Below are 27,163 nucleotides of genomic sequence, written 5' to 3'. Positions count from 1 at the left end.
AAAACACTATCATCTCGCCAGTACGCATAGCGTCGAAGATCAGTGCCACCCAAGGATGCATCTCGCTCTTTTCTAGACATTCGAATGGCTCGCCGTACATGAGATCACCGATAATGTCAAACGTTGTATAATCTAGATAAGAAGCCACGGTTAGCAACTGCCTTATGAGAGAGAAGACCGGATAGCGTGTCCGGACAACGGCGGTAGCTTTCGAAGATTTCCCAAATGAAACAGAAGCGCAAGCAGGGCGTACTTACTATACTGAAGTCAGCAAAACATCACTACGAGCGAGAATCGTGGCTACTGCTTACCTAAACCACTTGACAATGTCGGTTGCAGTGCCTGATGCTGCAAAGTCGCTAATCCGAGAGATGAACAGGTCCACGTAGTGCTTGATGAGAGGCTCTTGCTCATACATTGCGTTTTGCGAGAAAGCATGGGAAAGAATGCGGCGTTGTCGGCTGTGGCCCGCACGATCTGTAAGAAAGATGCTGCTCTCTACTGTTCCGTCGGTGGCTGAGTTGAAGAATGCAGGATCTCGCGCAAAATCATTTTTGCCTTGTTTTCTGAACGCGAACACGTCTTCCCAACCTGGATCGCCGTCGACAGCGATCTCGTCGGGACCTACTCTAACTACGCGCCCATACTTCTCGTGCAGCACAGCAACATCCTTGAACCACAGCCCATAGAGATTGTGACGAATCCCCCTTGGTAGGCTGGATATCGCAAGGAGCTTGGGTCCCGGGACTTTTGCGAGTGGATGGAAGAATAGTCGGTAGACGATGACAGTTGTATAATAAAGTACAGGCTGGCGTTTTTTTCAGTCAGTCACTCTGTTAGACATGATATTCAATTTGTCTACTCACGAGTATAGCCAGGCTCAACAATGTGATCGCCATCTTTTCGAACGGAACGCAAGATGATGGCTGTGTGGAGAGACAGAGCAGCGACGTTGCGCGATATTTGTATCGCAGTGATCGCAGCGTCTAGTCCTTCAAATTCGTCCGTCTGATGGCTTGCGAATAACGTTGTGGCCAAGGAACACCACTGCCCGAGACTTGTCCTGCAAGGTTATTCGCCGTCCAAACGATCAAGTGTGGAGCTGTTGCATCTCAACGTTGTGGTCAGGGGTCTCGTATATGGCTATAGTTCCCCCCGATGTGTGGAAAGCGCTGAGCCCCTGTGCGTCTTGTGTACTTCATATCCACATGGAGAAGTATAGTCGTTTCTTCCGTCCACTGGCGTCGTCGCCATAAATCATCCAGGTGGGGATGGCACGGCATTGCCCCAGCGGCTGCATTTGCCCAGGTCGCAGGCGCGTCACGTACCCAGTTTCGAAGGAAAGCGTAGAGAGACTAGCAGGGGCGTGCCATCCTGTTTTGATAGCTGAGGCACGGAAGCGGATGTTGAGGCCATCCGACGGACGAGCGGGGATGAACGTCACTCGACTTTTGACCATTCGTGGCTGCCGGGTCGGACCGAGTGCCACATAGATCCCGAGATGCGATTACCGTGCTGCATAAAATCGGATAGTCGGACTGCTTGCTACCGTTGTGGCCTCGTCATCTTGATCACAACGTTGTATACCATAAATATAGATGCTGCTTGTAAGTATACGAGCAATCTGTAGTTCAAGAGCTTGGCAGTGTGAATGTTGTACTCGAGCAAGTCATGACTCGTGAACAGAGCACAAGCTCCAAATAGACTTCAGCGCCACCCGATACCGCCGTGTGTTACCACAGGCGTTCTTTCCTTGGTCAACTTGCTGCACGATTTTCCTAATTGGCGCCCAATTTTGCTACCAATTGTTTGCGTGACCATGTCGCACCCAGCTTTGCCGTTCTTCAGTCTACCAAAGCATGTCCGATTGTTGGTCTACGAGCAACTCGAATCAAGCAACAAATACGTGCACCTCAGTAACCAGCCAGACCAAGATCCCGATTGCGCGATCCTCGTAGCTTGATCGACTCCTCATGAAGATGATGCAAGACGATGCAAGATGCGCTTTCCAGAAGCTCGATGCAGATCCTTCTACCAATGCGGGGAAATGCCGCCGAAACGGTAGTTCTGTTCCTCGGCGCAGTAAGAGAGCACGTAAAGCGATTGTGCCAGACGTATGGTCCCAGTAGCAGACGAGATACGTACAATTGACACTGCCACCATCGTTGGAGTCCTGCTGAGTTGAATACAGCTGGGCAGATATTCAGATTGTCGATCTCCTTGCTTTGGCATTTTACATTAGTCGCGTAGCTTACTGTCTATAGGCAGGGCCATCGGAGGAAGTCCACGACATTTCAGTCGTGCGCTCCAGCAAAGCCTGGCTCATGACGCAAGAAGGCCGCCATAAGGTAGATGGTATGGTTGCAAAGCTCCCCAGAACTCTGGCGAGCAAAGTAAATCATTATGTAGAAACTTTCAGTTAGAGAATCCGGACGCCTGGTCTGTCAGCACTTGTCGGGAACAACATTACACCTTTAGACAAGGCAATACGAGGGCTGACGAAGCCTTTGGTCAGACAGCGAAGAGTTGGAAAGCTGAGGGTATATGGCATAGATTAACTTGAGTAGGAAAGGCACTGGTTGGATTGACGAGCACAAGTCACAAATCAAAGGTGAACAGGACGTTTGACAGAAAGGCTAGTTAATCAATCAAGAGATGCTGCAAGTATGCGAGCAGCCATAGTAAGTAGACACAGTCATGGACAGGTTTCACTCAGCGCGACATCAATCCAGTCATCGACGTAAGAACCATGTGTTGGAAATAATACTCACAGTATTGGTGCCGCCAATCAACACTGACATTCTTGCCACAATGATATCTATGCACCGTCAGCTGTTGAATCATAGCACAGCGAACCCTTCGACTGTATTGTTACTCACCACTCATGAGTTCGAGGAATTGTTAGTGTCATAGAATGTGACATTTATCACCTATAAATTGCAGCAGGTTAGAGTTCTTCCTTTGCCCACAACAACATTGAACAATTCACCCAGAACCCAGCACGCAAGCACATAAATCATAACGATTCAGTACGTTGTTGAAATTTCAGGTTTCAGTGACTGACAAAGACTTAGCTCGAAGCGTTCCCCAACTCTCAAAAGATCTCCCAACTGGAAGGCCATCATGTGTATGCATATTCCAGTGACATGGACACAGTGCCATTGCACAGGCGCCTTAATCAGAAGGTGCCTTACAGCAAAGCTTGAAGGTCCTGACAAAGTGTGTCCTGGCCTCCCTGTAGAAGCAGATGAGAAACTCGCAGAAGAGGTAGCGGGACCATGCAGTTATCACAAGGGTAACGCAGTCTGGAAGCGGGAACAAAGTGCCTCGAGCAAACCCTGAGATAAATAAAGGGACAATAGCAAGGATGGCTTGGGCGTTATGGCAAGAAACCGAAGAGCACCGGTTGCTACAGTTGTACTTTTGACGACCTCTAATGTATTCTTTTCAATGATCAAGGTCTATGTCAAAACTTTGTTCAATATATCATTTTCAATGAACTAGAGATACATTCATGGTACATATTAGAAGTTTATTGACGGTTGTCAAGATCTTGCCTCTTCAGACAATCTATATGGTGAATGTTGGTGGATTTACAAGGCGAAAAGCAAAGGCAGTGAGACGCGGAAAGAGTTGCGGTGGACACATCTTCGATGCCCTTCACACAGCTTACTTTGGAGCTTGACTCGTCCCGGCGCACGATAATCACTTAGTTTCATTTTTACCCTTTTGGAGTCAGTTATTGTTGTTACCAGTCTGCTGGATGGGACCGCAAACTTACCTTACAAGTAGGACACTCTTCAGTCTTCAAGTGAAAGATCTTGGGATGCTCAGGGCATATAATTTGATGGGCGGTACAAATGCGCTTTTTGGGATTATACCGACAATTACCATGCCTGCGCATTGGACAATGGTGAGTTGTTGTTCCTCCTACCCTTGGCATCTCGAAGTTGGCTTGGCTTGAAGTTGATTTAGGGTCGAGAAGTACGAAATATCAACTGTCGAGAAGAGCCTGTATGAGCGTGGGTGCAAGAACGATGCTAGAAACTTACTGGTTTATATTACCTGGGGAGCTGTTGGGGGTTCACCGCAGCCTTCCACAATTGGCAAGAACGGATCAATTGGGTCTTGGAAGGCGTGAATTGAGTATTCACATCTTCAGACCTTACAGTCATCCATTTGGGTCTAACTCCTACCACGATAGGTTAGTAAACGTGGTAGCCGGAAGTGAAGGCGTGAATTGGTTGTTCCCAACTGTGCTGCCTTCAAAGGTTCTCTGAACGTAATTCCAATATTATTTGCTGAAGTGACGGGATTGAGCAACCGATATCTTGAGCCAGTAACACATATGCGGGTGAAACACAGTATTTGCCTTTCTCTTGATACAAAAGGGAGCGCCTCATACGCTGTCGATGTCAAAAGTATAGTTGCTACCGCTAGGAGACAAAGCGCGCAAAGGTGCATTCACTCAGTATTGCGATAATTATCACGGTTGATATACAATGATTTTGGTGAACAATGGCTCATGTGACCCCGACCAAACCTCGGAAGGCAGCACTTGAGTGATTGATCGTGCTGGGAAGGCGCTAATCACTCAATCTGTCCTAGTGTCATTGGCTATTACATATTGTTTACGCCTCTTTCCCACCCACTCTTCTCCCCCACCATTATTGGACAACCTCAACCATTTTCCAGTAAGCCATGGCGCCCGCAGATCAAGCGTTCGATGTCTCTACCAACTCAGTACCATCCCAACACGATGTCAATCTCGAGGATGAAAACGAGCTCAAACAACCTCAACCCGGTGTAACATCGGATCAAGCGCCCCATGTCCCCCACGAATCGATCGCGACTCTAAACGAAGTTAAGCCAGAGGACGATGATGAGTTTGATCAACCTGATACAGTGTCGGACTCCTCCACACTGGTATACGATCATGAAGCATTTGATACGTTTCGCCATCGGGTTGCAGAGTTCGTTCTTACACTCTGGGACGGGGCGAAGGCAAGCGACATTGAAGTCACCAGAATGTCCGGGGGTGGCTTCAATCGCGTCATCAGTATCACAAGGACTATCCCCAGGCAGCAGAAGAGCATGCTCGCCTGCAGCTTCAAACGACTCTGGACCTTCATCGCAGATAGATCCACCAAAATGCGCCATGACACGTGTCAGCCTCGTTGCCTCGACTATATCTTACGGATTCCGCGTTTCGATGCAGCACAGCTGGATCGAGATGTCGCTGCGTTACGCTACGTACAGAAGCTTAGGAGCATCCCGGTTCCTGATGTAGTGGCGTTCGACGAAACCCCAAACAACAAGCTGGGCAGCCCTTACATGCTGCAGAATCGATTATCCGGAACTGATCTTCTACATACATTCCATAGATTGGATCACGACCAGAAATGTCGTGTAGCAGAAGAGTTGGGTCGAGTGTTCCACGCCATGTTGTCTAGAAAGTGCCCAGTAGCTGGGAAGCTCATACTACCTCACACTGTTAGTAGCTCTAAGGACGATGGGGATCAAATCTGTGTAGAACCACTCTTCCAATCTGAGCTGCCAACCAGAGGCCAAGTGAAGCACAACCTTGCCACGAAGGATTTGCTTACTGAGATATTCGAGGAACGTAAAGAAGGGTTCGAGGACATGGGCAACAATTTCGAGGCGGGATACATGAACCGCTTTTCCGCCATGGCAATTGAGCTTCATGCGGAAGGATGGTTTGCAAACAACGACATATCTGTGTGCCACCTGGACTTTGAACCTCGAAACATTCTCATCGACATCACTAAGGATGCTCCACAGCCGATCATCAGTGGCATCTTGGACTGGGACAGTGCTGCCCTGGCCCCGAGCTTTATGTCGTGCAAGCCACCGCTTTGGATTTGGGCCTGGGCAGACGATGAGGACGAGGACGAACGGACAGCTAATGACGAACCGCCCAACGAAGAAGGAAGGGTTTTGAAGCGGACTTTTGAACAAGCCGCGGGACCGGAATTCGCTGGTTACGCGTATCCCTCTGCATATAGACTAGCCCGGCGGCTTCTACGATTCGCCATGGATGAGATGAGGTCGACTGAAGATTTCAACGAAGCAGATGCGATGCTTGAAGAATGGGCGGAATTACGGAAGTCCTCGGCCATCGTAGACACTTGATGCGAAGGTTTAATCAAGGTTATCGTCACATGCAGCCAAAAGCCTCATCTGTCTAGGATAAAGAGGATGCTAGAGCTTGTTGGCACTGCTGAATGGAGGTTGATGTAGCCAAAATAATATGAACATGCCCATAATATAATGACATGGCACCCCTTTCCCTGTGATAACCATTCATCCTCTTCAACGTATTTTCTAGACCCTCAACCATGAAGGCTTCTCGAAGTGAGCGTTCCTTTTGCCGCACTCAGGATGTTTACAACTCACACTTCTTTCTGTGCGTGAATAATGCATGTTGTTCAAGTGTTTCCCTTTTGAAATGCTGCACCTGTCACGTCACCATAGTGAAGAATCTTGAAATCTAATTCACGTACATGCATTGAAGCCAGCTCTTCCATGCCAATATCACTTTTTGAGTGTTGGTCGTACCATATGCCCATCAGCGCAACAAGACATCAGCTCGCATCATTAACAACCTCAAATAATCAACATATACCCTACTATCACAGCGCCACCAATACCCGGAATACAGTCCAAAAATCCCGCTCTAATCATACTACCTCAACCTCAAACCACTATCAACGTCGCCCAATCGCTCACGATGTGTTACTACCACGACAAGTACTACACCTGCGGCTGCCTTGTGCCAGAGTTCAAGTTCTGCTCACGTGGTCTGTCTTTCAAGAAGAAAATACGTTGTCGTGGACACATTCCCACGAATAAAACAACCAGGTTCGGTACACCGTGCGGACGCAAAGGTCATCCTTGCCGAAATGAGGAATTCAGGACACCAGCCTAGGTGGCGAAGAGGAAGGACAGGCGATCCGATGGAAGGAAGCTTGTGTGATGGATGCGGTCGATCAAGCAATGTTCAATTTCAGGTTCTACTGTTACGAGCACAAGACTTTGGACATTGATATAGTCCTTCTAGCAAAAAGAACGTGATTTCTCAAGTTTGTTTACAAACCTCTATTTCCCCCACTTAGTCTCAAATCCCATCTATCCGGCCCTCTATATTTCTCCCCGACCTCACTTGAAGTCCTTTTTCCCCTCTAGAATCGGCCCACCCTCCCAAATCCTCCCACCTTCAAACAGCCTCTCCACCGACATGCCCTACGCCTGTTTAACCCGATCGAAAAGAAAGCTTCTGATCATCCTGCCCCAGCATCTTGCCCTGGTACAGGTGTCTGTAGCCTTGACTGCGTCTCAAGTGCCTTGTCCAGTCTCCCTGGCGCTTCAGGATGTGCCTGTTCATGTCGATGACGTGTCGATCGGCAGCACCCGTGAGCTTGCTGTATGTTCTGCGATTGCTGATTGTGGCGTTGTTTTCTCTAACTTTTGCGTTACGGAATCTTGCTCCATCGCAGTTTGAGTTGGTTCCCTGGTTGGCACTGCTTGTGTCGTAGAAATTCGGGGTGGACTAGACCTCGTTGAGGTACAGGTCTTGGCGATGGCGTGTGTAACTTGGAAGATGACTTGGAAACAACCTTAGGCTTCCTCACTGGACCCTGAGTCCTCTTGGGAGCTGGGCCTGGCGTTGGCGTATGCGTCGAACCAGTCGGAGCATTACGTTGACAGTTAATCCAGAAAGGCATGATAAATTTAGAAGTCTTCGAGTGAGCTGTATACTCTGCACATGTGGCAAGTGTGTATAAGTCAAGAATAGGCACTATGTTTATGTTTTAAGTATGGATTTGGATGTTGTATACTATGTCTGAGGTCTAATTGGGCAAACACATGGCCATCGCGACATTTTTTTATGGCACAGAACGTCAGATGTTCGCTCGTGAACGTGCGAGCGTGAAGGTCGACTTTGAATTCTGCGGTAACAATGCACAGTAACACGAGAGTTCGTGGAACACATTGGATTGTTCAAACACACTCGCTTCGTTGACGACATAGATCTGAATGTCTCCTGGAAGGGTGATTGATGTCGAATCTAGACGTATTGATGCGTATGTAGCAGTCCAGAGCATATTTCGAAGTACAAGGCGAAGTCAGTCGAAGTGCTTTGAAGTATGCGTCGCACCTTTGACTATGCGACGAGATGTAGCAAACTATTCATCATCCCGATATAATCGTATTATCCATGTATCTCTACTGATACAAGCACGTGAATGTAGGAAGGCGGTCGCTTAAACGAAAGTTTTCGTGTCGAACCGGATGGCTACGTTGGCAAGCAGCGAAAGGACGGCAATTACGGCCGCATGAGTGTATGTCTTCAGATTCGCATGTGAGAAAGTAAAGCAGTATATCGCGGTGCTCTCACCTAGTTTGCGGTCTTTGCGGGCTGCTGAGGGGAGTTTGCGGTGAGAGACGCTTAAGGTAAAACATAGTTTGCTGAGATATAAGACTTGACAATTGACCTGTAGACTCGAATAGTCAACCACGATCTTTCCTACAAGAATTACAACATGGCAACTACCAAGACTGTGCCCTCGGCTCCTCGTGCGTTGCGGATCCGTAACACTACTTCTGCAACAGCACACTGACACACCCAGCCAACCCATACTATACCATCAGCGCCCTCCCGAACAAAGGCTACGGCTGCGTCGCCACAGCCCCCATCGAGCTTGGGACCCGCATCCTCGCTGACAGCCCGCTCCTCATCGTCCCCATCGCCAGCTACCTCGCGTCCGATATCCAAGCCGCCTTCGACAAACTCTCCCCGGAGCAGCAAGCGCAGTACTTCACCCTGCACTCCGGCCACGGCCAAGACCCCAAGATCTGGCCCTCGCGCATCCACGAGAGCGTCGAGCCGCGCGAGCGCCAGCGCATCCGCGAACAACACGACGCACGCGTCGGCAAGGAAGCCAGTCTGATCTCCATCTTCCAGATCAACTGCATGGAGCTGGACAACGGCGCCGCGATCTTCCCGCACGCCGCGCGCTTCAACCATGCTTGCAATCCGAATGCGACCTTCAGCTGGAACGCGGCGATTGGCAAGGAGATCATCCATGCTATGAGAGACATCGAGGTTGGTGAAGAGATCACAATTTCTTACTGTGATATGATCCACGAGCGACAGTTGCGGACGTGGGAGTTGAAGCACTATGGATTTGCGTGTGATTGCCGGAGCTGCAGGGGTCAGGAGGGGGATGAGGTGGAGGGTACATGGGCGTATCAGAGTGCGCAGAGGAGGTTTAGGTTGGGGGAGTTGGAGAGGGAAACGAGGTTCTTGCGTGGTAAGATGCAGTGTGAGGAAGAGTAGAAAGTTGGAAACTGATGAAAAACAGGCAAACGTCTCGAGCAGGGCGCACAGCAGCCTGATTTCGTGGGCAAGCTGGTCGAGATGGCTGGGCTGCACATGCAGGAGGAAGAACATGGTGTCAGACTGGCCAATATGTGAGTTTGCTGCCAGTCAAGGTGTGCTGGTGATGCTAATTTAGGCTAGCTTCCTGGACATCGCACTTGTGTGCGAGATCAAGGGAGACTTCAAGTCTGCAGTGGATGCGGCAAAGAGGGCGGTGGAGATCAAGAAGGACTGCCAAGGAGAAGACTTCACAGATTATGAGAAGTATGTGGTGGTGTTGCAGCGCGCGATCATGCTGCGGGGCCAGAGCAAGCAGAAGGCGTAGACGGAGAGTGATCGGGCGTCACGGCATTCGGCGTTGGAGTTCTGGTGGCGGTAAAAAAAAAAAAGTAATTATATTGCCACAACATTGACGTAGAACATAGAATCTCACGATGTCAATGATGGTGTTGAGGATTCATCTGCAGTGTGACGTGAACGAGATGGGTTAGCGGCAGAACCGTGCTGGACCCTGACTGAGACACAACTGAAGCATCGTCGTCAGCATCAACCACGCCTCACCGCCTCGCGAAATGCTGCAACAAAGGTGCGCGCGTCGCAAAGACGGATGTCAAAGAATCAAGGACCATCAAACATGGAACCTGCTCTACTCACACCCAATCAAAGCTCCGGACTAACGTGGCGGGAAGTAACGCCGAGGTTTGAGAGGTGACGTCGGTCTGTGCAAGCGCTGGACGTGACCTGAAACTTGCTGCGCATATCGCGAGCGTACCTGAAAATACCTCTCTTAGAGACAGCCACTTCACTGACAGACAATATATTCCTGCTTACGGCACAGAGTCAGAACCATTCACATTCCAGCTCATATACGAGAGGGCGTTGCTCAGCCTCCATTAAACGATCGGCATACCACCAACATCCTCTAGCTCCGGCACAGTCGCTTTCCGTGAATCTGCGCGCCGCAATATCTACGCGCCGTCCTATCAACTCTACTGCGAAGCACATCACACCTGTAGTCAGCATGGAGAGTTCAGATAGCAAGTCGACCGCTTCTGCACCGCCAGCTGGCACTACATCTGCGCAACCACAAGCAGTCGCAAGGCCTCTCTCACCCCCAACGTCCGAGTCAGCTTCCAAAACTGAACCAAAGATATCAACTTCTCAAGACGCGCCAGGCCTCTCCACGCCACCCTTCTCACCCTCCAGTCAGACGCCAATACTGCAAAATGAACAAGAAGAGTTTGAAGGGAACGTGGATGTCAACAACGACATTCCAAGTCAAGAAGATCTCCAGAAAGTAGGCGATCTGCTGGTGCTGGATGCGGAGGGCAAAAGTCGACCTTTCAAGGAGCTGTACAATGCGCCTCATGTTGCGCCACGGCAGCTGATCATCTTCATCCGGCACTTTTTCTGTGGAGTGAGTGTCACGATCGGACTGTGGAGTGTTTGCTGACTTGACTAGAACTGCCAGGAATACCTGCGCACGCTTTCTTCCTCGATCAACGCCGAAGCTCTCCTCGCCCTTCCCACACCTACCTCCATAACCGTAATTGGATGCGGAAAGCCCGCGCTCATTCCCATGTATGCCGAGACGACGAAGTGTCCCTTCCCAATCTATGCCGACCCAACACGCAAGCTCTACGACCTCCTTGGCATGACACGGACATTCCAGCTGGGCGCAAAGCCCTCCTACATGCATACGAACATGCTCATCAACTCGGTGCAATCCATATTTCAGGGTCTCAGTGCAGGCAAGAATGCAACCAAGGGCGGCGACATGAAGCAGGTGGGAGGAGAGTTCATCTTCGAGAACGGCGCGTGTACCTGGGTGCATCGCATGAAGAACACGCGGGACCATGCGGAAGTCGGTGACTTGAGGAATCTGCTGGGTCTGGACGGCACGAGACCTCCTATGAGGAAGCGCTGGAGCCACAACGTCAAGCAAAACAAGCCGGATCGACGCAGCATGAGCTGGGGCAGGTTGCGGAGTAAGAGTCGAGGCACGAAAGAGCTCGAGAAGGATACGAACAGGAAAGTGGAAGAGGAAGACCCGAAGAAGATGGTCGGCAGTCCGACAATATGACGAGCAAACGGCGAAATTCGAGCATCTGTACAAGGTGTGCGGGGGAAGTTAAGCAAGCATGGAGTTACTGGTTGCATTGCCGGCGTTGGAATATTCTAGTAGGCTCCGGGAGCCCTCCCGGCAGTTGCGCGTGAGATACCTCATTGTTCAATTTATGAAGCGTTTCCTCACAACAGTTGCTTCAAAAGAAGATTCCAGTCAACTGTCTCTGAAATCGCATATCATCGGGATGCATCTCTTCCCACCTTTATCTCTTCTAGTAACATTCGCACAGGTCTGCCACATGCGGCAACTTGTTCCGCGTCATTGCCAAGAGAACGCGTCCACTGTCCGACTCCCCACATTTGGCTAAGATGCCCCGGCCAACGCGCCAGCGAAGAGCCAATTGTAAGCCACTCGCGTCCAGACGGCCCAAATAATGCCTTGTCCGAGCTGAGGGCGAACTTGAGCCTCAAGCGCGAGCCTGAAGCGCAGATACACCGAGCGTAATCCGCGAATGAGGGGCATTGGAGGGGCAATGACGGTCGTGGTCGAGCCAACCCCACACGTCCGAATAAATACTGACGGAGCCGCACTCGCCTTTGGGATCGTTCTTTAGTCTTCTTTCCTCCTCTTAAACCTCTCCATCATCTCTCTTCATACACTTTGATACCCATTGATATTACCGCGCAGCAATCATGTCCGCCGACACAGTAGGAAAGGTACGTCAAGCTCTAAACACCATGCGACGTCATAATGGAGCTATAGCTAACATGTGTACCACCAGACCATCACTTGCAAGGTACGCTCACACCTCAATATTCGCATCATGTTGGATTCGCGTCATCCTGCCAGCTCCCTCCGCAGTCTTCATCACCGAATGCCGCCTTGGCGTGCGGAACCGCAAAGATGTGCAGCTGCAAGCACTTCGCGAGATTACAGGGGTAGCGGAGCTCGCGGACGCGATTCGACTCGCGGATGATCATGACGACACACAAAGTAATTCAAACGAAGCTCGAACTGACACGCATTAGGCCGCAGTCGCCTGGGAGGCCGGCAAGGATCTCTCCATTGAGGATGTCGAGGTTGCACCACCCAGGGCCCACGAGGTCCGCATCCAGATCTACTACACTGGTGTCTGCCATACCGGTACGTCTAGCATCTCCAGTCTACCAAACTTCACCCGGAGACATTATCTCAATTCATAAAACGGCAGACTAACATACATTAGATGCCTACACACTATCCGGAAAGGATCCCGAGGGTGCCTTCCCCATTGTCCTTGGTCACGAGGGTGCTGGTATCGTCGAGTCCGTCGGCGAGGGAGTCACAAACGTAAAGCCCGGCGACCACGTTGTTGCGCTATAGTAAGTCTAATCTTTACTCCCTCAATGCATTTGGCTAACAGCCTGCAGCACACCAGAATGCAAGGAGTGCAAGTTCTGCAAGTCTGGCAAGACCAACCTATGCGGAAAGATCCGAGCAACCCAGGGTAAGGGTGTCATGCCCGACGGCACCTCGCGCTTCAAGTGCAAGGGCAAGGACCTCCTCCACTTCATGGGCACATCCACATTCTCGCAATACACCGTCGTAGCAGACATCTCCGTCGTCGCCATCACCGAGGAGGCGCCCATGGACCGCACCTGCCTGCTCGGCTGCGGTATTACCACCGGTTACGGAGCCGCCGTCATCACTGCTGGCAAGGGCGGAGTCGAGGAGGGCTCCAACATCGCTGTCTTCGGTGCCGGCTGTGTCGGTCTGTCTGTCATCCAGGGAGCAGCCAAGAACAAGGCCGGCAAGATCATTGTCGTAGACGTCAACGACGCCAAGGAGGAGTGGTCCAAGAAGTTCGGCGCAACACACTTTGTCAACCCCACCAAGCTCGGCAGCCAGAGCATCCAAGACAAGCTCATCGAGATGACCGACGGTGGCTGCGACTACACCTTCGACTGCACGGGCAACGTCAACGTTATGCGCGCCGCTCTCGAGGCATGCCACAAGGGCTGGGGTGAGTCCATCATCATCGGCGTCGCCGCCGCCGGCCAGGAAATCTCCACCCGCCCATTCCAGCTCGTCACCGGTCGCGTGTGGAAGGGTTGCGCATTCGGCGGTGTCAAGGGCCGCACACAGCTCCCCGGTCTGGTCGCAGACTACATGAATGGCGACCTCAAGGTCGACGAGTTCATTACTCACCGACAGCCACTGGACAAGATCAACCAGGCCTTCTCGGATATGAAGGCTGGCGACTGCATTCGCTGCGTTGTTAACATGCGAGAATGAGTACGCTCGGGCCCCCAAGATCAAGGTTTGAAAGCGCGCTTGTAGATGCACGTTGAGCTTGGCATTGGTGTGGAGTTGAGGGACGCATATGGAGGCGTTGATGATGATGAAGAGCGTGTTTTTTCGTCGTGTGTATATGTGTTTGGACCAAAAGGTCTGGGCTTTTGTAGTTAGGGTAAATGTAAAAGTCATCCAAGCAAATACTGTCATGTTGCCTCGCAGTCATGATCGATGACTTGACCATGCATGACTCCAACACGCCACAGCTCTATATAAGCCTCACCTGGCTATGTTCTCGGGCCTTCCTATCAACATCATACACCGGTACTCGATCTACTGCTCACTTACTCCGGCAATGTCTTCAAACGCAACTCGTGGAGAAACTTGCAATCCTAAGCCATTGGCAAACGACACCACAAAGGGAATCGACAGCTCTCAAACCAAAACCTTCGCTCCAACTCCAGGCCAGGATGCTATAGATCAGGCAAAGTTTGCCGAGGGCGAGAAGATGTTGGTGGAGAGTGTGCATGGGCATGGGAGTTATGAGGAGTTCCTGCGCAAGAATGGGAGGCCAGAATCAGATTAGCAGACGATAATGTATATGGGATCTGTTTTAGTTCATGTTGATTAATAGCGTTGATTTTCATCTAGTACACATGTATTCAGAGTATGTCACAAGATCTAAATATTGTGTGATTCCTGAAAGTATTGCCACATTCCTGTATTTTTCTTCATGGTATCTATCTACCAGCCTACGGCTATTCCTCATGCGCAGAAAATATGTAACTGACGATTCCAAGGTTTGCCGCTCCGCCTTGGCTAATTACCGAGTCGCGTTCGTGACATGGGGTTGACTGAGAGCCCGCGTGGTGTATAGCGATACTTTGGGGGGAATATTGATAGCAGAACCGTCATACTTCTATCAGGGGTAGTCATCATCGTGCAAAGTCTTGTGAACCCATCACATTCACCGCTTTATGACTCTCACACAAAACCATCATATAAACCCCACACGCAGCCGCATCTTTCTCCTCACACACCAATCGATTCAATCGAACCATCCCTCACATGTCTCCACAATCAGCCCGCGCAGAACTGACACTCGCCGACGCCGCCAAATCAGGCGGCCCCGAAGAGGTCTCCAAAGAGACAATGATGGATTTTTATCTCCGGGGCCAGAGTTCTACAGTGCGTCAAACGTTGGGACCTTGTGTGACGGCGACTCACAAGGCGAGTGTGGCATGGGAGGGTTATACGACGATCATAGTCACTCCTGAAGATGTAGCTTTCTCCTCAGAGGAGGAGTTGAAGGAGGAGGAGGAGGAGAAGATGCGCCAGAGGATTTGGTATCCTGTGCGGTAAGGGTTTGGTGGGTAATGGCGCGGGAAGGAACCGGAAGGCAGGGTCGTAGTTTTTAAGAGAGCATGAATCGGCAGATTAACATGTTGAACTTTGGCTGAGATAAGTGATAATTGTAAATGCCGGATTTGCGTGCGCTCGTTGCATGCCTATTGCGAATTGATCGGTGATCAGGATTGAGGGTTTTCGCTACATCAAGCAAAGCATTCTGCTTGTGATGATGGTGCTATGCAGATTATCAGTATTTGCGTGTGATAGGGAGGTTTGGAAGAGAGATTGGTGAGGACGTGGCCAGGGGAGAAGATGGGCGAAATGTGGCGCAGACGATGAGCAGTGACTTTTGTCACCTTTATGGAAATGGTTGGCAAGGTTTGGGGCTAATTCGAAGCCCTTCTTCTCATCTCATGCATGCTGGCCTTATAGCAAGCGTCTTTCAGGCAGATATCTGGAGCAAATTTGCTAGCTAAAGTGATATTACTGTGATTCACCAAGGACGGCCATGTCATCGAAAAGGATGTACGACTCGTACATGTGAATGTGAAGTTGTGATCCGCACGGTGCAGTCTTCATGATGTGGCAGATTCATGTCAGCGCATTTCTCTGACCTCCAGACATGCAAAGAGCCTTAGCGTTTGACTGTACATGACTATAGAAGTACTATAAATCTCTCTGCTTCGCCATGTTTCCACTAAGTTCATCCACACGACAATACCAAGCTCCAACACCTGCTCCCGTGCTTCTACAATTTTTCTACAATCAAACACAAGAAGAATTACTACATAACAGTAACCATGGCCCTAGGTCAATTCCATCCCCGGATGATACATGCACAGGCCGTAGAATCATACTACGAAAACCTTGCAAATGAGAGCACGAAGGTGCTCGAGGCTCAGAAAGCGGCTGCACTGCAGGTGCGCGAGGCTCAGGAAGCGGCCACGCTGCAGCTTACCAAAGAAGTCGCAGGTTGCGTAGCTTCTCCACCTCCGAGCTCGCCTTTCTCCCTCGGTTCTAGCATGGATGATTCGTACTCAGCTAGCGAAAAGGATTATCCGAGGAGAGAGGCTCCTGGGGTTGATTCTGATGATGCGAGTGAGGCTTTTGTGAGTCAAGCTGCAAGCCCGAGTAGGAGCGCTGTTAGTGCGTCTTCGGATGGTGGGGTTGAACTTGGGGGAGGCAATTCGTCAGACGGTGGAGTGGAGCTTGAAGAGGATGATTCGTCAGATGGCGGGGTTGAGCTTGAAGGGGGCGAGGGGGAGGGTGAGGTGGAAGGGAAGGCGAAGGGTAAGGGTAAAGGAAAGGCTCGGAAGTAGAACGACTGGGTGTTGGTTATTTGGCGAGCATGTTGGGTTTCTGCTTGGTGCAATTGGTGGGATTCTCCTATAGTGTCATAATTAGATTCTTTTGTTAATAGTAACTGAATTTTGTAAATCAGTTGAGGTGTCCTAGTCGGTGTTTGGTCTCAGTGATCTAGCTCTATGACCCCCACCTAATCATGGAAGTGTTTCAATATCGTTCGGCGTTCCGATCATCGCAGCCAATTCCTAGTCTATACATTCATTCTCGTGGATAACATTGGTGATAGCGCATCATCGTATGGTATTGTCGGCGGACGCAACCTGTCGAGAGTCAAAGCGACACACTGGTCACAGTAAGGCGTCATTCAAATTCGATGAGCAATTCATACCGCAGGATGACTTATGTTGTGTTTTGTGTCCAGTGATCGCAACGTTGCACGATCGCATGACGCCATTCGGGTACGAAAGCGACCATTGCGGTGAGCATCTTTCGCTCCTGGGCCTGAACGCAAAGCTGTCACCGAGCATGAATACATGATGCGCCATATGCTATGACTAGACAGACTGTATATAAGCTTGTTGCTATGTCCGCTCTCTTTCTCGTATATTGCAAAGTTACCTAAAGCTTCGAACGCACGATAACACTCAAGACATTCAGACTCGAAAACTCCCAATCATCGTTAAGCAACCACAAAACATGTCCAACAACAATGCGCAGAACGGCAATGGCAATGGCGCCGGGTCCAACGGCAACGACAGTGCCAGCGGAACAGCCACGACAGGAAGTGGCACCGGGGGACTCAGCCCTACGACCTTGCGATTGATTCACAGAGTCAGAGACAATATTCAAAACAGGTCCAATAACAATCAAGAAGAAAGTGTTCGTGGTGGTATTGCGCAGGGAAGATCGGATCAAGCAGCTCAGGCAACGATAGGGGCCAACGCTGGCACCACGACCGCAACCACCTCGACAAATGGGCACAATGCCACTAATGGAGGTACTACCAACAGTAATGGCACAGGCTAAAGGGACTAGCGGGTTTGGCAGGTGAAGAGAGTGAATATGTATACCAATGAACACACCGTCAGTGGCGCCTGGGTACCAAAGGGGTTGTTGATAGCCAAAGAAAATGTCAACCTTGTGTGCTACTCCATGAACTCGTGCGACTATCGCTTAATAATGCCTGTAAGCTGGAAGCTCCCGCGGATGCTCCTCATCTCTAGTCGGTGCCTCATGCCTCTGTGCGCTATACATTTCATGTCCATAATAGGCACTGATAGCAGAAAGCTCGGTTCGGGGACTGCTCGCCCCATCTGCTGACAGCTCGCTCGCGTGTCTAACCGGTTGCTGGCGGTTTTGGTAAGACTCGGGCGGTGATACACTTCTAAGTGGTGGCTGGCACTGATAGCCGGGTGTGGGCAAGTGAACGGGTGAAGATTGATGGTAAGTGGTGTTCACCCTCTCACTGCTGCTGCTCCGCCTTAAGGCTCCTGCAATTAAGACGGGGGGAATGTTGCTCATAGGATGCGCTGGTGGGGGAGCGTGAGCGGATCCTGCTACACCATTCCATGAACTCTCTCCGCCAGTGACGCCCGACCATGCTGGCGCTGAACTTCCTCCACCGCCTGTTCCAGTGACGCCTGACCATGCTGGAGCAGTGTTGCCCGCGGCGGAAGCACCCCCTGCTGCACCAGCTCCAACGACACCTGACCATGCTGGGGCAGAGGTAGATGCTGCAGTTGCGCCCCCGATTATGCCCGCCTTGATCAGAAGGTATACAATCCCGCCAATCACAGCGAGAGCCACGGGTATACCAACACCAATACCAGCCTTCGCGCCGTCTGATAAGCCACTCGATACAGGCGTGCTGACAGCCTTACATGCGGCAGTGTTTTGAGCGTTGACAGAAGCAAAGTAGCTCTGTGCTGGAGCAGTCATTGCAGCGTACCAGCTAGGAGTCGTGTACGAGCTAAACGCTGTGTTCAGGAAGCAGGCACCGGCTCGGTCACTTTGGGCACTTTGCGGCACGGCTGTTTGTAGTACAGATAGTGCGGCGGCATCTACATTGTTGCTTGCGGTGATCGTGGGGACGATGAGAATTCCGGCAATTGCGGAGGAGGTTGCTTGGCCTAGCACGGAAGACAACTCTGACGTCGAGTCTGCTGTGGATGATGCTCTAGCAACCGTAGCTAGCCCAGACGAAAGAGCGGTATTGACACAAGAGCTGCTACAAGTTTGTGAGATCGGGGTATCGATTACTAGAGGTTACACATACCCTCCCGGTGCACAGATCTGCGGAGAGTAGCAGATTTTATCGCTACAGCATTGATCTCCGACTGAGGGTCTGAAACATATACCCGCGCCTGGGCAGTACGTTTGGCCCTCAAACTGTGGGCAGCAACTTGAGCGATGTTAGCTGATCACAGCGTCTCTAATTGGATGCAAGATATATACTTCTTATTGTCGATGGAACAAAAGGTGTCGTTGCCGCACAACAGACCTCCGGGGCAGGTTCTTGCTGTGGCGGACTGTGGGGCTGGAGCTAGAGACGGAGAGACAAAGCTCGGTGCAGCGGAAGTAAGGAAAGCTGACACCTCCGTCACAGTCGGAACAGGTGTTAGTATCGGTGCAGGAGCCTCTGAAGAGAGCATCACTGGCGGACAGCTGTAAGCGGAACTGTCCCCTCCACTGTCCTGACAGGTTCCACCAGGACACAACATCATATTCGAATTTGGTCCACAACACCTGCGCGTAATGTCAGTTTTGTGTGGCCTGATCCAAATCTGGAAACTCTAGTTCACTTTGGTGTCGCGTCTGTCCAAATTATTCCAGGACACCATGATCCACCTGCTCCTAGACATGATAGGCTCAATGAGAAGGGCGAGAATCCAGTTATAGGGTCCCAGAACCTCGTTTGCTGCGAATCACAAATGGGCATTCTGGATTATCTGGTGATTTCTAGGCGAACTAGTCTCGGTGCGAGAACAATCAGGTAGCAGAGGCATCCTCTTCGTGGGCTGGCAGCGCACGCGGTATGTATACCTTCTGCTCGGAGTAGAGATCGCAGCTGCATTCCTAATGATCTTCGACTCTTACACAAAATCCATCGGGATCATTGGATTGAATTCCAGAATTTCCGGCTCAGCTGGTCTGGAGCGTCCAAGTGCAAGCCATGTATGCGTGGCGTTGCTGTTGATACCACAAGGCTGAAATATTCGCCCCCACACAATTGCAGAGCGGAACAGTTCAGCCAATAGGTGTACTCTACATGCATTCCGTATGAGGAGCACACAAGCGATAGGCGATAAGAAGCTTTCTGGAGGTTGATATTACAGATGCAGTTGTTCTTTGCGAGCAGAAAAGCGGACTTCATGGCTAGGCTTGCTGATCGCATGATGTGAGACATTCGTTTGGAAAGGTGTCTGATCGATGTGCATAGTGCAGCTCTCCCTACCGGTAGAGTAGCACGTGGACGGGAGGATAGTCGGTGGCTCTTAATCATGATCGGTGGGGTGCCAGAGGATGAGATTTTGGCGAGCCAAAGCTGACGACAAATTCCAGACTACGCATATATGCAACTAAAAGCTTCGAGTCGATGCAACCATGTATGTTGGGTCCCGGCTCTTTTGATTCTCTATGACGAGGCTTATGTTGCAATACACGTTGAGTAAGGCTGGGGAAGATTTCCCCGCACCAGAACACTTCCCTTCTTCGCATGGTACGTCATCTTCGAAGTCCTTCGCACAGCCCTAATTGGTGAGCGGTCGACCTTTAGGAATTCGCAGAATCTCGATGTCGGTAGCGTAGAGTTACAAAGCGTTAAAGCTGATCGTGCAATACCGTTACAATTCGCAATTTATAACAAATCAAAAAATGCCAGTTCGTCGCATCGTCATAGACGTATCCTAGGTCGATTGCGGATTCTTGCTAAACTCGGTGTTCGCAAAACATGGAATCCCTGTTCATCGTATATCTCCACTGCCTATTACACCTGGGCATATGCGCACATTTCACCAGGTTTCAAGTCAACCCACATACACAGCAGCTTCATAGCATCACACATAGTGCAACAGAGTCTCAGTACCCAGTGTACAGATGGAAACGTATGGGACATCTTTTAAAGAATCATGTACTACTCATTAAATGAGACATGATTCGCCGTCTTCGGCCCATTGTTAGCCGCCTATAAATCTCCCAGGACACGAAATTGCTGTACTGCCCAGCCCACAGACATCTCACACAAAACTCTTGCCATGCAATCTTTGCCCTCTGATAATTTTCGCGCACAGACTTTATCTCGAATCTCACGTCGCGAGCCAAAGAAGCCAAGACAGGACATATGCAGGTGAGCTAGTTTCCTGTAATTACGAAAGCTTCCATTTGACCGCACGGAGCGATTTAATCTGCCTCACCTGTCAGCCATATATGCTACTGTGGGGAACTATTAGCCGAGTGAGCGAGTTTGAGTAACAAGCTTTTCGCCAAGCGTGATCGGCGGGTGAATGAGCATGTTTGCGACAAGGGAGGGGGTGTGTGAGCACGTTCACGCAGGGAATGCCATGTGGCTGAAGTAAAGATTGTGCTTTGAGGATGTAAGGTGTGAGCCTCGATAAGCGAAGCAAACTATAAGACCACCGTCGGAATATGCTTGCCTTTTGTTCTTGAGATCGTCAGCATCGGCATCAATGTCAAGATGAGGACAATAAATTTTGCCAGTTTCCTCGCTCTGTCGCTGCCAGATGCAGCGTCAGCATTCGTCGGCTATGGCATACCAAGTAAGCATGAGTATAGCTTAGCGCAACCACTCTAACAGGAATCAGTGTACAAACCGAACTGCGCATTCGCATGCCGCGACCAATTCTCCAGCGCACACTTATCCTGCACATCTATGAACCATGCCAGCGGCGGCCATCACGGTAGCGGTCCAACGTCGAAGGAATGCTACGCCTCTAACACGCCCTGGCTCACTACACTGGCATACTGCATCAACGCGACATGCAGCGATGTGCCAAAATACAAACTCGAGGCGTTTTGGGCCGAACGCGTGACGAAGAGTGAGAGATGGAATAAAGTAGCGCCAAAGTGGACGTATCAAGAAACGCTGTTCAGGATGGCGGATATGCCAGCGCCTGTGAAAGAATTGGAGGAAGATGAGGAATTAAATTTTACCGCGCTGTTTGATCCGGTGGCTTGGGAAGCGGGAAGAGGGGCGCTGGAGTATTTTGAATACTCGGAGACAATGCATTCGAAATACGGGTAAGGAGTGTGGCATATTGTCAAGAGGTAGAAGCTGATTTTATTAAACCAGAATTATTCTTCTAGTCGTTGGTTTCGCCACGCCGATCTTCATCACGGGTCTATCATATCTCCCATACATGTCTGGCGTTCTCGACAGACTCAAGCCTCGTCTCGTTTGGCCATCTTTGATTGGAACGTATCACGTCCGCGGTCTTCCATTTTCTCTCGGCAATGCCCCGACGCTTGGTCAAACCGGGTACATTGTTCTCTTCATCGTACTCAACATCATCGCAACTGCATCGGAGTATCGATCATTCCCAAGTTCCGTACAACGCGTGGTTCCCCGATCGCTGGCAAGAAGTGATGGCCTATGTTTCGAATCGCACAGGCGTGCTAGCATTCGCGCTCGCACCACTGACGATCTTGTTCTCCGGTCGAAATAATATTCTCCTGTGGTTGACTAATTGGAGTCATTCGACGTACATGCTGCTGCATCGGTGGGTTGCGCGCATCTTTACGCTTCAAGTCATCCTGCACTCGATCTTGGAATTCATTCTGTACCACCGCAAGGGCGAAGTCGATGCCGAGCAGAAAGAACCATACTGGATCTGGGGCGCTGTTGCTACGGTAGCATGTTGCATCATGGTCGTCATATCGACGCTGTATTTCCGCCGCAAGAGCTACGAGATCTTTCTCATCTTGCACATCCTGCTGGCGATTTTCGTCATCGCGGGCTCGTGGTATCACGTTGAGTTCAGATACGAAAGGAAGTGGGGATATGAGTTCTGGCTTTACGCGACGTGCGCAGTGTGGTTCTTCGATCGCTTAATGAGGGTCGCCAGGTTGGCGAAGAATGGTGTCAAGAGGGCGGAGGTTACGCAAATCACCGACAATATTGTAAGAATTGACATCAAGGATGTTCGATGGGATGCAAATCCTGGAAGACATGCTTATGTTTATTTCCCAACGTTGAATGCGTTAAGGCCATGGGAGAACCATCCGTTTAGCGTTGTTCCCTACTGCGCTGCTTCAGTCGAGAAGACACGAGGTCGCCACATCAAGCTCAGTGTCGGTATCAGGGCATTCACGGGACGACATTGAGAAATGTGGTGCGGCTGGAAAGAGCGTTGCTATCACGTCGGTTACTGGGCCGAGGAGGATACCTCGTGGAAGTACAGCGGGCATCTCGCTCTACGTGCGCAGATCGACTGGCCTTACCAAAGCACTTCAGCTCCACAAAGATCTCGTCACGCTCATCGACGGGCCCTATCGTAACAACTCGACTTCCGGCGTCCTTAAGACAGACAGATTGATCTTGATCGCTGGCGGCATTGGCGTCACAGCTGTTTTGCCCTTCATCGCCCACCATACCAACGTCAAGCTATTCTGGAGTGTCAAAGCCAGCAGTCAGGGTTTGGTCGATAGCCTCAGTGACGTGTTGCAGGATCTAAGCGAGAAGGAAGTCCGGGTAGGAAGCAGGTTCAACATCCAAGATCTGCTGGAACGCGAAGAAGCCGAGGATTGGCAGAGGATCGGCGTTGTTGTATGTGGACCTGGTACGCTTTGTGATGATGTGAGAAGCCTCGTTGCGAAGAGGGCTCGCTCCGGTGTTGCGTCGTGGGAGCTCGACGTCGAGGCTTTCTCTTGGTGAATAGAATGTAGCCTCATCCACTCGATCACAAACCTAAAATGCGACAGAGTAGTGTCAAAGTCAAATCTTGATATTATCACGCTTCCAGGGCTAAGATGAAGTCAATCACCCTCGGAGCTACGTCGAATGTGGCCTAGCGCGTGATCGTCAGGAACCAAAATGACGACAGGGTCCGAGAGCTTAATCCGCGTGATAATGTCACAACTGCAAGATCGTCACCCTCCCTCACTTCGCTTGGGCACGTACCGATCCCTGCAATGTCTGCTAACAAGCTCAGAAACACTGGCAATTAGAGTTGGTGATACGAGGCTGCCATCTGCGACGCGCAGGCGCAAACCCCACCAGCCCACCAACCAAGCTCTCCGTAGCTCCTCCTCGCAGCTCCAACATCCCTTCGCACGCGGCGCAACCCACCAGTGGTACTGTGTAACCTACGAAATATGCCCGATCCAACCGACATCCCCACCTTTGCCTCCTTGCAGCTTCTCCTCCTCGACGCCGAACTCCAAGCCGAACTCTCGGAAACCAATGCCCTGCTCTCGTCCCACACTCCGTCCGCGCTCTCACGTGCCGGTCTCGCAATCCTGAACCTTAATGTGTCTTCTATACGGACAGGGCTGGGCGGCAAGACCGTCGTCGAGCTTGGACTAGACTCGGCTGTCGTCGCTAAAGGCGATAAACCGGATATCCCCGAGCACGGTATACGCGTGGGTGATATCGTGGGGGTGCAGGAGCAGCCGAGTGGGAGTGCGAAGAAGGCGGAGAAGAGAGAAGGGGCAAAGAAGGGTGCCGAGGGCGTGGTGTTGAAGGTGAGGAGGGAGAATGTCGAGGTTGTGTTGGACAAGGAGGATGGGGAGGTGCCGAGTGCAGGCAAGCTTTGGATGTTAGTGAGATCGATGGGCATGCTTCATGGTCCAGGGGAGCTGATGTGTGCGTTAGAGTCAAGCTGGCGAACGACGTTACTTACAAGAGGTACGTCTGAGCCGAAATGTAATCTTTTGTTTCTTCGGCGCTCATATGTGATAGGATGAACCAGACTATGACCAGGCTCCAGAAGTTCAGCGATCAGGAGTACACGCCGTTCATGCGCGTGCTGTTTGGTCAAGCTTCGCCCACGCCTTTGCCACCAGACCTCAACGACCCTTCAAACCCTCTCCACAAGCTCGAATGGAACGATCCAAGCCTAAATGATAGCCAACAAGAGGCCATCAGATTTGCACTTGCGTCTCGAGAAGTTGCCCTAATACATGGCCCACCAGGGACAGGAAAGACGCACACCCTCATTGAGCTTATCCTACAATTGCTGAAGCAAAAGTTGCGCCTTCTCGTCTGTGGCCCGTCAAACATATCAGTCGACAACATTGTCGAGCGCTTAGCTTCGCACAAGGTGCCCATGGTGCGCTTGGGACATCCCGCGCGGCTACTCCCCTCCGTGCTCAACCATTCGCTAGATGTCCTTACACGAACATCGGAAGCTGCAGCACTTGTACAAGATGTCCGGAAAGAGATGGACGACAAGCAAAATTCTATTCGCAAGACTCGCAATGCCAAAGAGCGTCGCCAGGTCTACACTGAGCTGAAAGAGCTCCGAAAAGAGTACAGAGAGCGAGAGAGAGGCTGCGTGAATAACCTTGTCAGTGGAAGCAAAGTCGTTCTAGCCACACTGCATGGCGCTGGTGGTTTCCATCTCAAAGGTCAAGAGTTTGACGTTGTCATTGTAGATGAGGCTAGCCAGGCATTGGAAGCACAATGTTGGGTCCCGCTGCTATGGGTCAAGGCGAATAAGCTAGTGCTTGCTGGCGACCACCTACAACTGCCACCCACTATAAAGTCCTTGAACTCGAAGGAGTCTAAGGCAGCGAAGAGTAAGAAAACGGAAGAAGGCGCAAAGAATGCCGAAGCTCCGGCGAAACCGGTGAATGGCATGACATTGGAGACGACGCTATTTGACCGTTTACTTGCACTACACGGGCCGTCTATCAAGCGCATGCTAACAACGCAATATCGGATGCATGAGAAGATTATGCGGTTCCCCTCTGACGAGCTATACGAGTCGAAACTTGTGGCTGCAGATTTCGTCAAGGACCGGTTACTCAACGGCCTGCCGTACGATGTCAAGGATACCGAGGATACACAAGAGCCTTTGGTGTTTTGGGACACGCAAGGCGGTGATTTCCCAGAGAAGACGGAAGACGATGCCGTGACTAAAGGCAGTAAAGGCATGAGTCTCGGCGACAGCAAGTCAAATGAAGCCGAAGCTGCATTGGTGAAGCTGCACGTCAATCATCTAATCGAAGCCGGCGTCAAAGCAGAAGACATTGCCGTAGTTACGCCATACAATGCGCAGGTACGTACGCATCTTGGAGACCCCTGCTCATCTTACAAACTTTCGGCGCGAAACTGGGGGTTTCCTTGCCGTGATTCGGACTAATGTTTCTCCTGTACAGTTGGCATTGTTGGCGGGGATGCTTAAAGAAGCATATCCCGGGATAGAACTCGGATCTGTCGATGGCTTCCAGGGTCGCGAAAAGGAAGCTGTCATCGTAAGCACGGTCCGCAGCAATCCAGACCGCGAGGTAGGATTCCTGGGCGAGAGAAGACGCCTCAATGGTATGCATACAAGCTGCAACACAGCGTGAGGCCACACTGACACGCCCCTCCAGTTGCCATGACGCGCCCAAAACGACATTTGTGTGTGATCGGAGATTCAGACACCATAAGCAAGTACGTGCACTTTTTCCTTTGCTGTCACACATCACGGGCCTCAAAAACGTGGGCAGCCGGGACCCAAGTTGTTTTTTTGTGGCACACGAAACCCCACACAGGCAGGCTGTTACACGAGACACGACAGACTTGGTACCCCTCACGTACCACGCCATTGGGTACCGTCGCACAAGACGCCATGCATGCTAACGTGCATCTCAGGGGCAGCAGGTTCCTCAAGTCGTGGATGGAGTTTCTCGAAGAGAATGCTGATTTGAGGTACCCGAATTTGGCGGATGTCTACGTGGACGAACAGAATGCATGAGAACGATTAAAGGACGGAGAGCTGTAACGTGCATGTGGGGCCTGCGTGGCATCCTCCGCGGCGACCTCGAGAGTGGAGGGAATTAGAGGCGGCTCAGCTACTTAAGCGAGACCGTCTCGATGCTGCAGCTGGCGCAGTACAGCAGGCCAACAGCAGATCAAACGGCAGGTTTGCAGTAGACACAGTGAGCTGAGTGCCGGTTACATAGATGCACGCCTCCCTCGGGCCTTTGCAGTTTCCAGACGATAGCTTGCGAATTGATGCTGCTAGCAAAAGATGGTGTGCTGGCCATGGAGGTCGTTCCCAATCAATGGCCTCAGTATCCGTAGCGTCCAGCGTCCGTGCGTGCCACCTCACCGTCCTCACGTGTGCCCCGCCAGCAAGCCCACAAACCTTCACCACTCATCGTTCCACGACCAACTAATTCGTCGCATCCCAAGGCTGTTGAGCTGCACGCACTGGAGTTGCCGCTCGTCGTCTGTCATCGAGCACGGCTGGCCCCTACCCGCAATCCCACCAATGCGAGTCAGCACGGCGGCACTGAATGCATCGACTTCAAACACACCACTGCATATGAACCTAGGCACGTCAGGGTCCATGACATGTTGGCCTTGTCCAGTCTCGCGCTCCGATGAGGTCTCTGAGAGGAAACGCGTGGGTCGTCAGACGCCATTGGGAGCGCGGCATCCTCGCTGGCCTCCAATTTGAGCTGCATGGCGCTGCGCTACTGGGTTTCAGAGTTCCCCCCAAGCTGCTCTATGGACCGCCGTAGCGAGCGCGCGTGCAGGCCGACGATGTGGTTATCGATTACCTTAGCCGTTTTGGCCACTTGCATGCATCAAGCAG

At 51.2% G+C, this 27,163-nt stretch overlaps 16 protein-coding genes across 16 annotated transcripts; 12 read left to right on the top strand and 4 right to left on the bottom strand.

Moving 5' to 3' along the window:
- Window position 1: 1 nt before the first annotated feature.
- On the bottom strand, window positions 2-899 carry SNOG_10478 (hypothetical protein; the record flags this gene model as incomplete). The annotated part of the gene is made up of 3 exons (XM_001800697.1): window positions 2-132; window positions 312-808; window positions 867-899. The coding sequence occupies 3 exons, from the start codon at window positions 897-899 to the stop codon at window positions 117-119; spliced, it is 546 nt and encodes a 181-aa protein (XP_001800749.1). The 3' UTR covers window positions 2-116.
- Window positions 900-1,819: 920 nt separating this feature from the next.
- On the top strand, window positions 1,820-2,423 carry SNOG_10477 (hypothetical protein; the record flags this gene model as incomplete). The annotated part of the gene is made up of 3 exons (XM_001800696.1): window positions 1,820-1,954; window positions 1,990-2,082; window positions 2,265-2,423. 3 exons carry the CDS (start codon window positions 1,820-1,822, stop codon window positions 2,421-2,423), a joined length of 387 nt encoding a protein of 128 aa, XP_001800748.1.
- Window positions 2,424-4,854: 2,431 nt separating this feature from the next.
- Window positions 4,855-5,160, bottom strand: SNOG_20111 (hypothetical protein; the record flags this gene model as incomplete). Its single annotated transcript, XM_001800695.1, has 1 exon — window positions 4,855-5,160. One exon carries the CDS (start codon window positions 5,158-5,160, stop codon window positions 4,855-4,857), a length of 306 nt encoding a protein of 101 aa, XP_001800747.1.
- A 282-nt stretch (window positions 5,161-5,442) lies between these two features.
- On the top strand, window positions 5,443-6,153 carry SNOG_10476 (hypothetical protein; the record flags this gene model as incomplete). The annotated part of the gene is made up of 1 exon (XM_001800694.1): window positions 5,443-6,153. One exon carries the CDS (start codon window positions 5,443-5,445, stop codon window positions 6,151-6,153), a length of 711 nt encoding a protein of 236 aa, XP_001800746.1.
- Window positions 6,154-7,273: 1,120 nt separating this feature from the next.
- SNOG_10475 (hypothetical protein) lies at window positions 7,274-7,745 on the bottom strand (the record flags this gene model as incomplete). The annotated part of the gene is made up of 2 exons (XM_001800693.1): window positions 7,274-7,570; window positions 7,653-7,745. 2 exons carry the CDS (start codon window positions 7,743-7,745, stop codon window positions 7,274-7,276), a joined length of 390 nt encoding a protein of 129 aa, XP_001800745.1.
- Window positions 7,746-8,564: 819 nt separating this feature from the next.
- Window positions 8,565-9,499, top strand: SNOG_10474 (hypothetical protein; the record flags this gene model as incomplete). Its single annotated transcript, XM_001800692.1, has 4 exons — window positions 8,565-8,580; window positions 8,652-9,213; window positions 9,235-9,335; window positions 9,387-9,499. 4 exons carry the CDS (start codon window positions 8,565-8,567, stop codon window positions 9,497-9,499), a joined length of 792 nt encoding a protein of 263 aa, XP_001800744.1.
- A 925-nt stretch (window positions 9,500-10,424) lies between these two features.
- On the top strand, window positions 10,425-11,720 carry SNOG_10473 (hypothetical protein; the record flags this gene model as incomplete). Its single annotated transcript, XM_001800691.1, has 2 exons — window positions 10,425-10,820; window positions 10,866-11,720. The coding sequence occupies 2 exons, from the start codon at window positions 10,425-10,427 to the stop codon at window positions 11,484-11,486; spliced, it is 1,017 nt and encodes a 338-aa protein (XP_001800743.1). The 3' UTR covers window positions 11,487-11,720.
- A 119-nt stretch (window positions 11,721-11,839) lies between these two features.
- SNOG_10472 (hypothetical protein) lies at window positions 11,840-11,975 on the top strand (the record flags this gene model as incomplete). Its single annotated transcript, XM_001800690.1, is given in 2 exon segments — window positions 11,840-11,873; window positions 11,893-11,975. The coding sequence occupies 2 exon segments, from the start codon at window positions 11,840-11,842 to the stop codon at window positions 11,973-11,975; spliced, it is 117 nt and encodes a 38-aa protein (XP_001800742.1).
- Window positions 11,976-12,126: 151 nt separating this feature from the next.
- On the top strand, window positions 12,127-13,948 carry SNOG_10471 (hypothetical protein). Its single transcript, XM_001800689.1, has 5 exons — window positions 12,127-12,187; window positions 12,253-12,267; window positions 12,500-12,614; window positions 12,697-12,832; window positions 12,881-13,948. The coding sequence occupies exons 1-5, from the start codon at window positions 12,164-12,166 to the stop codon at window positions 13,743-13,745; spliced, it is 1,155 nt and encodes a 384-aa protein (XP_001800741.1). The 5' UTR covers window positions 12,127-12,163; the 3' UTR covers window positions 13,746-13,948.
- Window positions 13,949-14,813: 865 nt separating this feature from the next.
- On the top strand, window positions 14,814-15,107 carry SNOG_10470 (hypothetical protein; the record flags this gene model as incomplete). The annotated part of the gene is made up of 2 exons (XM_001800688.1): window positions 14,814-14,933; window positions 14,976-15,107. The coding sequence occupies 2 exons, from the start codon at window positions 14,814-14,816 to the stop codon at window positions 15,105-15,107; spliced, it is 252 nt and encodes an 83-aa protein (XP_001800740.1).
- A 788-nt stretch (window positions 15,108-15,895) lies between these two features.
- On the top strand, window positions 15,896-16,414 carry SNOG_10469 (hypothetical protein; the record flags this gene model as incomplete). Its single annotated transcript, XM_001800687.1, has 1 exon — window positions 15,896-16,414. The coding sequence occupies one exon, from the start codon at window positions 15,896-15,898 to the stop codon at window positions 16,412-16,414; it is 519 nt and encodes a 172-aa protein (XP_001800739.1).
- Window positions 16,415-17,096: 682 nt separating this feature from the next.
- SNOG_10468 (hypothetical protein) lies at window positions 17,097-17,426 on the top strand (the record flags this gene model as incomplete). Its single annotated transcript, XM_001800686.1, has 1 exon — window positions 17,097-17,426. The coding sequence occupies one exon, from the start codon at window positions 17,097-17,099 to the stop codon at window positions 17,424-17,426; it is 330 nt and encodes a 109-aa protein (XP_001800738.1).
- A 147-nt stretch (window positions 17,427-17,573) lies between these two features.
- On the bottom strand, window positions 17,574-18,338 carry SNOG_10467 (hypothetical protein; the record flags this gene model as incomplete). Its single annotated transcript, XM_001800685.1, has 1 exon — window positions 17,574-18,338. One exon carries the CDS (start codon window positions 18,336-18,338, stop codon window positions 17,574-17,576), a length of 765 nt encoding a protein of 254 aa, XP_001800737.1.
- Window positions 18,339-21,093: 2,755 nt separating this feature from the next.
- On the top strand, window positions 21,094-21,660 carry SNOG_10466 (hypothetical protein; the record flags this gene model as incomplete). The annotated part of the gene is made up of 2 exons (XM_001800684.1): window positions 21,094-21,175; window positions 21,221-21,660. The coding sequence occupies 2 exons, from the start codon at window positions 21,094-21,096 to the stop codon at window positions 21,658-21,660; spliced, it is 522 nt and encodes a 173-aa protein (XP_001800736.1).
- Window positions 21,661-22,121: 461 nt separating this feature from the next.
- SNOG_10465 (hypothetical protein) lies at window positions 22,122-23,289 on the top strand (the record flags this gene model as incomplete). Its single annotated transcript, XM_001800683.1, has 2 exons — window positions 22,122-22,710; window positions 22,817-23,289. 2 exons carry the CDS (start codon window positions 22,122-22,124, stop codon window positions 23,287-23,289), a joined length of 1,062 nt encoding a protein of 353 aa, XP_001800735.1.
- A 440-nt stretch (window positions 23,290-23,729) lies between these two features.
- SNOG_10464 (hypothetical protein) lies at window positions 23,730-26,317 on the top strand (the record flags this gene model as incomplete). The annotated part of the gene is made up of 5 exons (XM_001800682.1): window positions 23,730-24,172; window positions 24,208-24,261; window positions 24,316-25,640; window positions 25,783-25,832; window positions 26,141-26,317. 5 exons carry the CDS (start codon window positions 23,730-23,732, stop codon window positions 26,315-26,317), a joined length of 2,049 nt encoding a protein of 682 aa, XP_001800734.1.
- Window positions 26,318-27,163: the final 846 nt, after the last annotated feature.

Source organism: Parastagonospora nodorum (genome assembly GCF_000146915.1).
Source record: "Parastagonospora nodorum SN15 chromosome Unknown scaffold_17, whole genome shotgun sequence".
Classification (NCBI taxonomy): domain Eukaryota; kingdom Fungi; phylum Ascomycota; class Dothideomycetes; order Pleosporales; family Phaeosphaeriaceae; genus Parastagonospora; species Parastagonospora nodorum.
The sequence above is the reverse complement of the archived record's forward strand: the minus strand, read 5'-3'. Positions and strand labels throughout refer to the sequence as shown.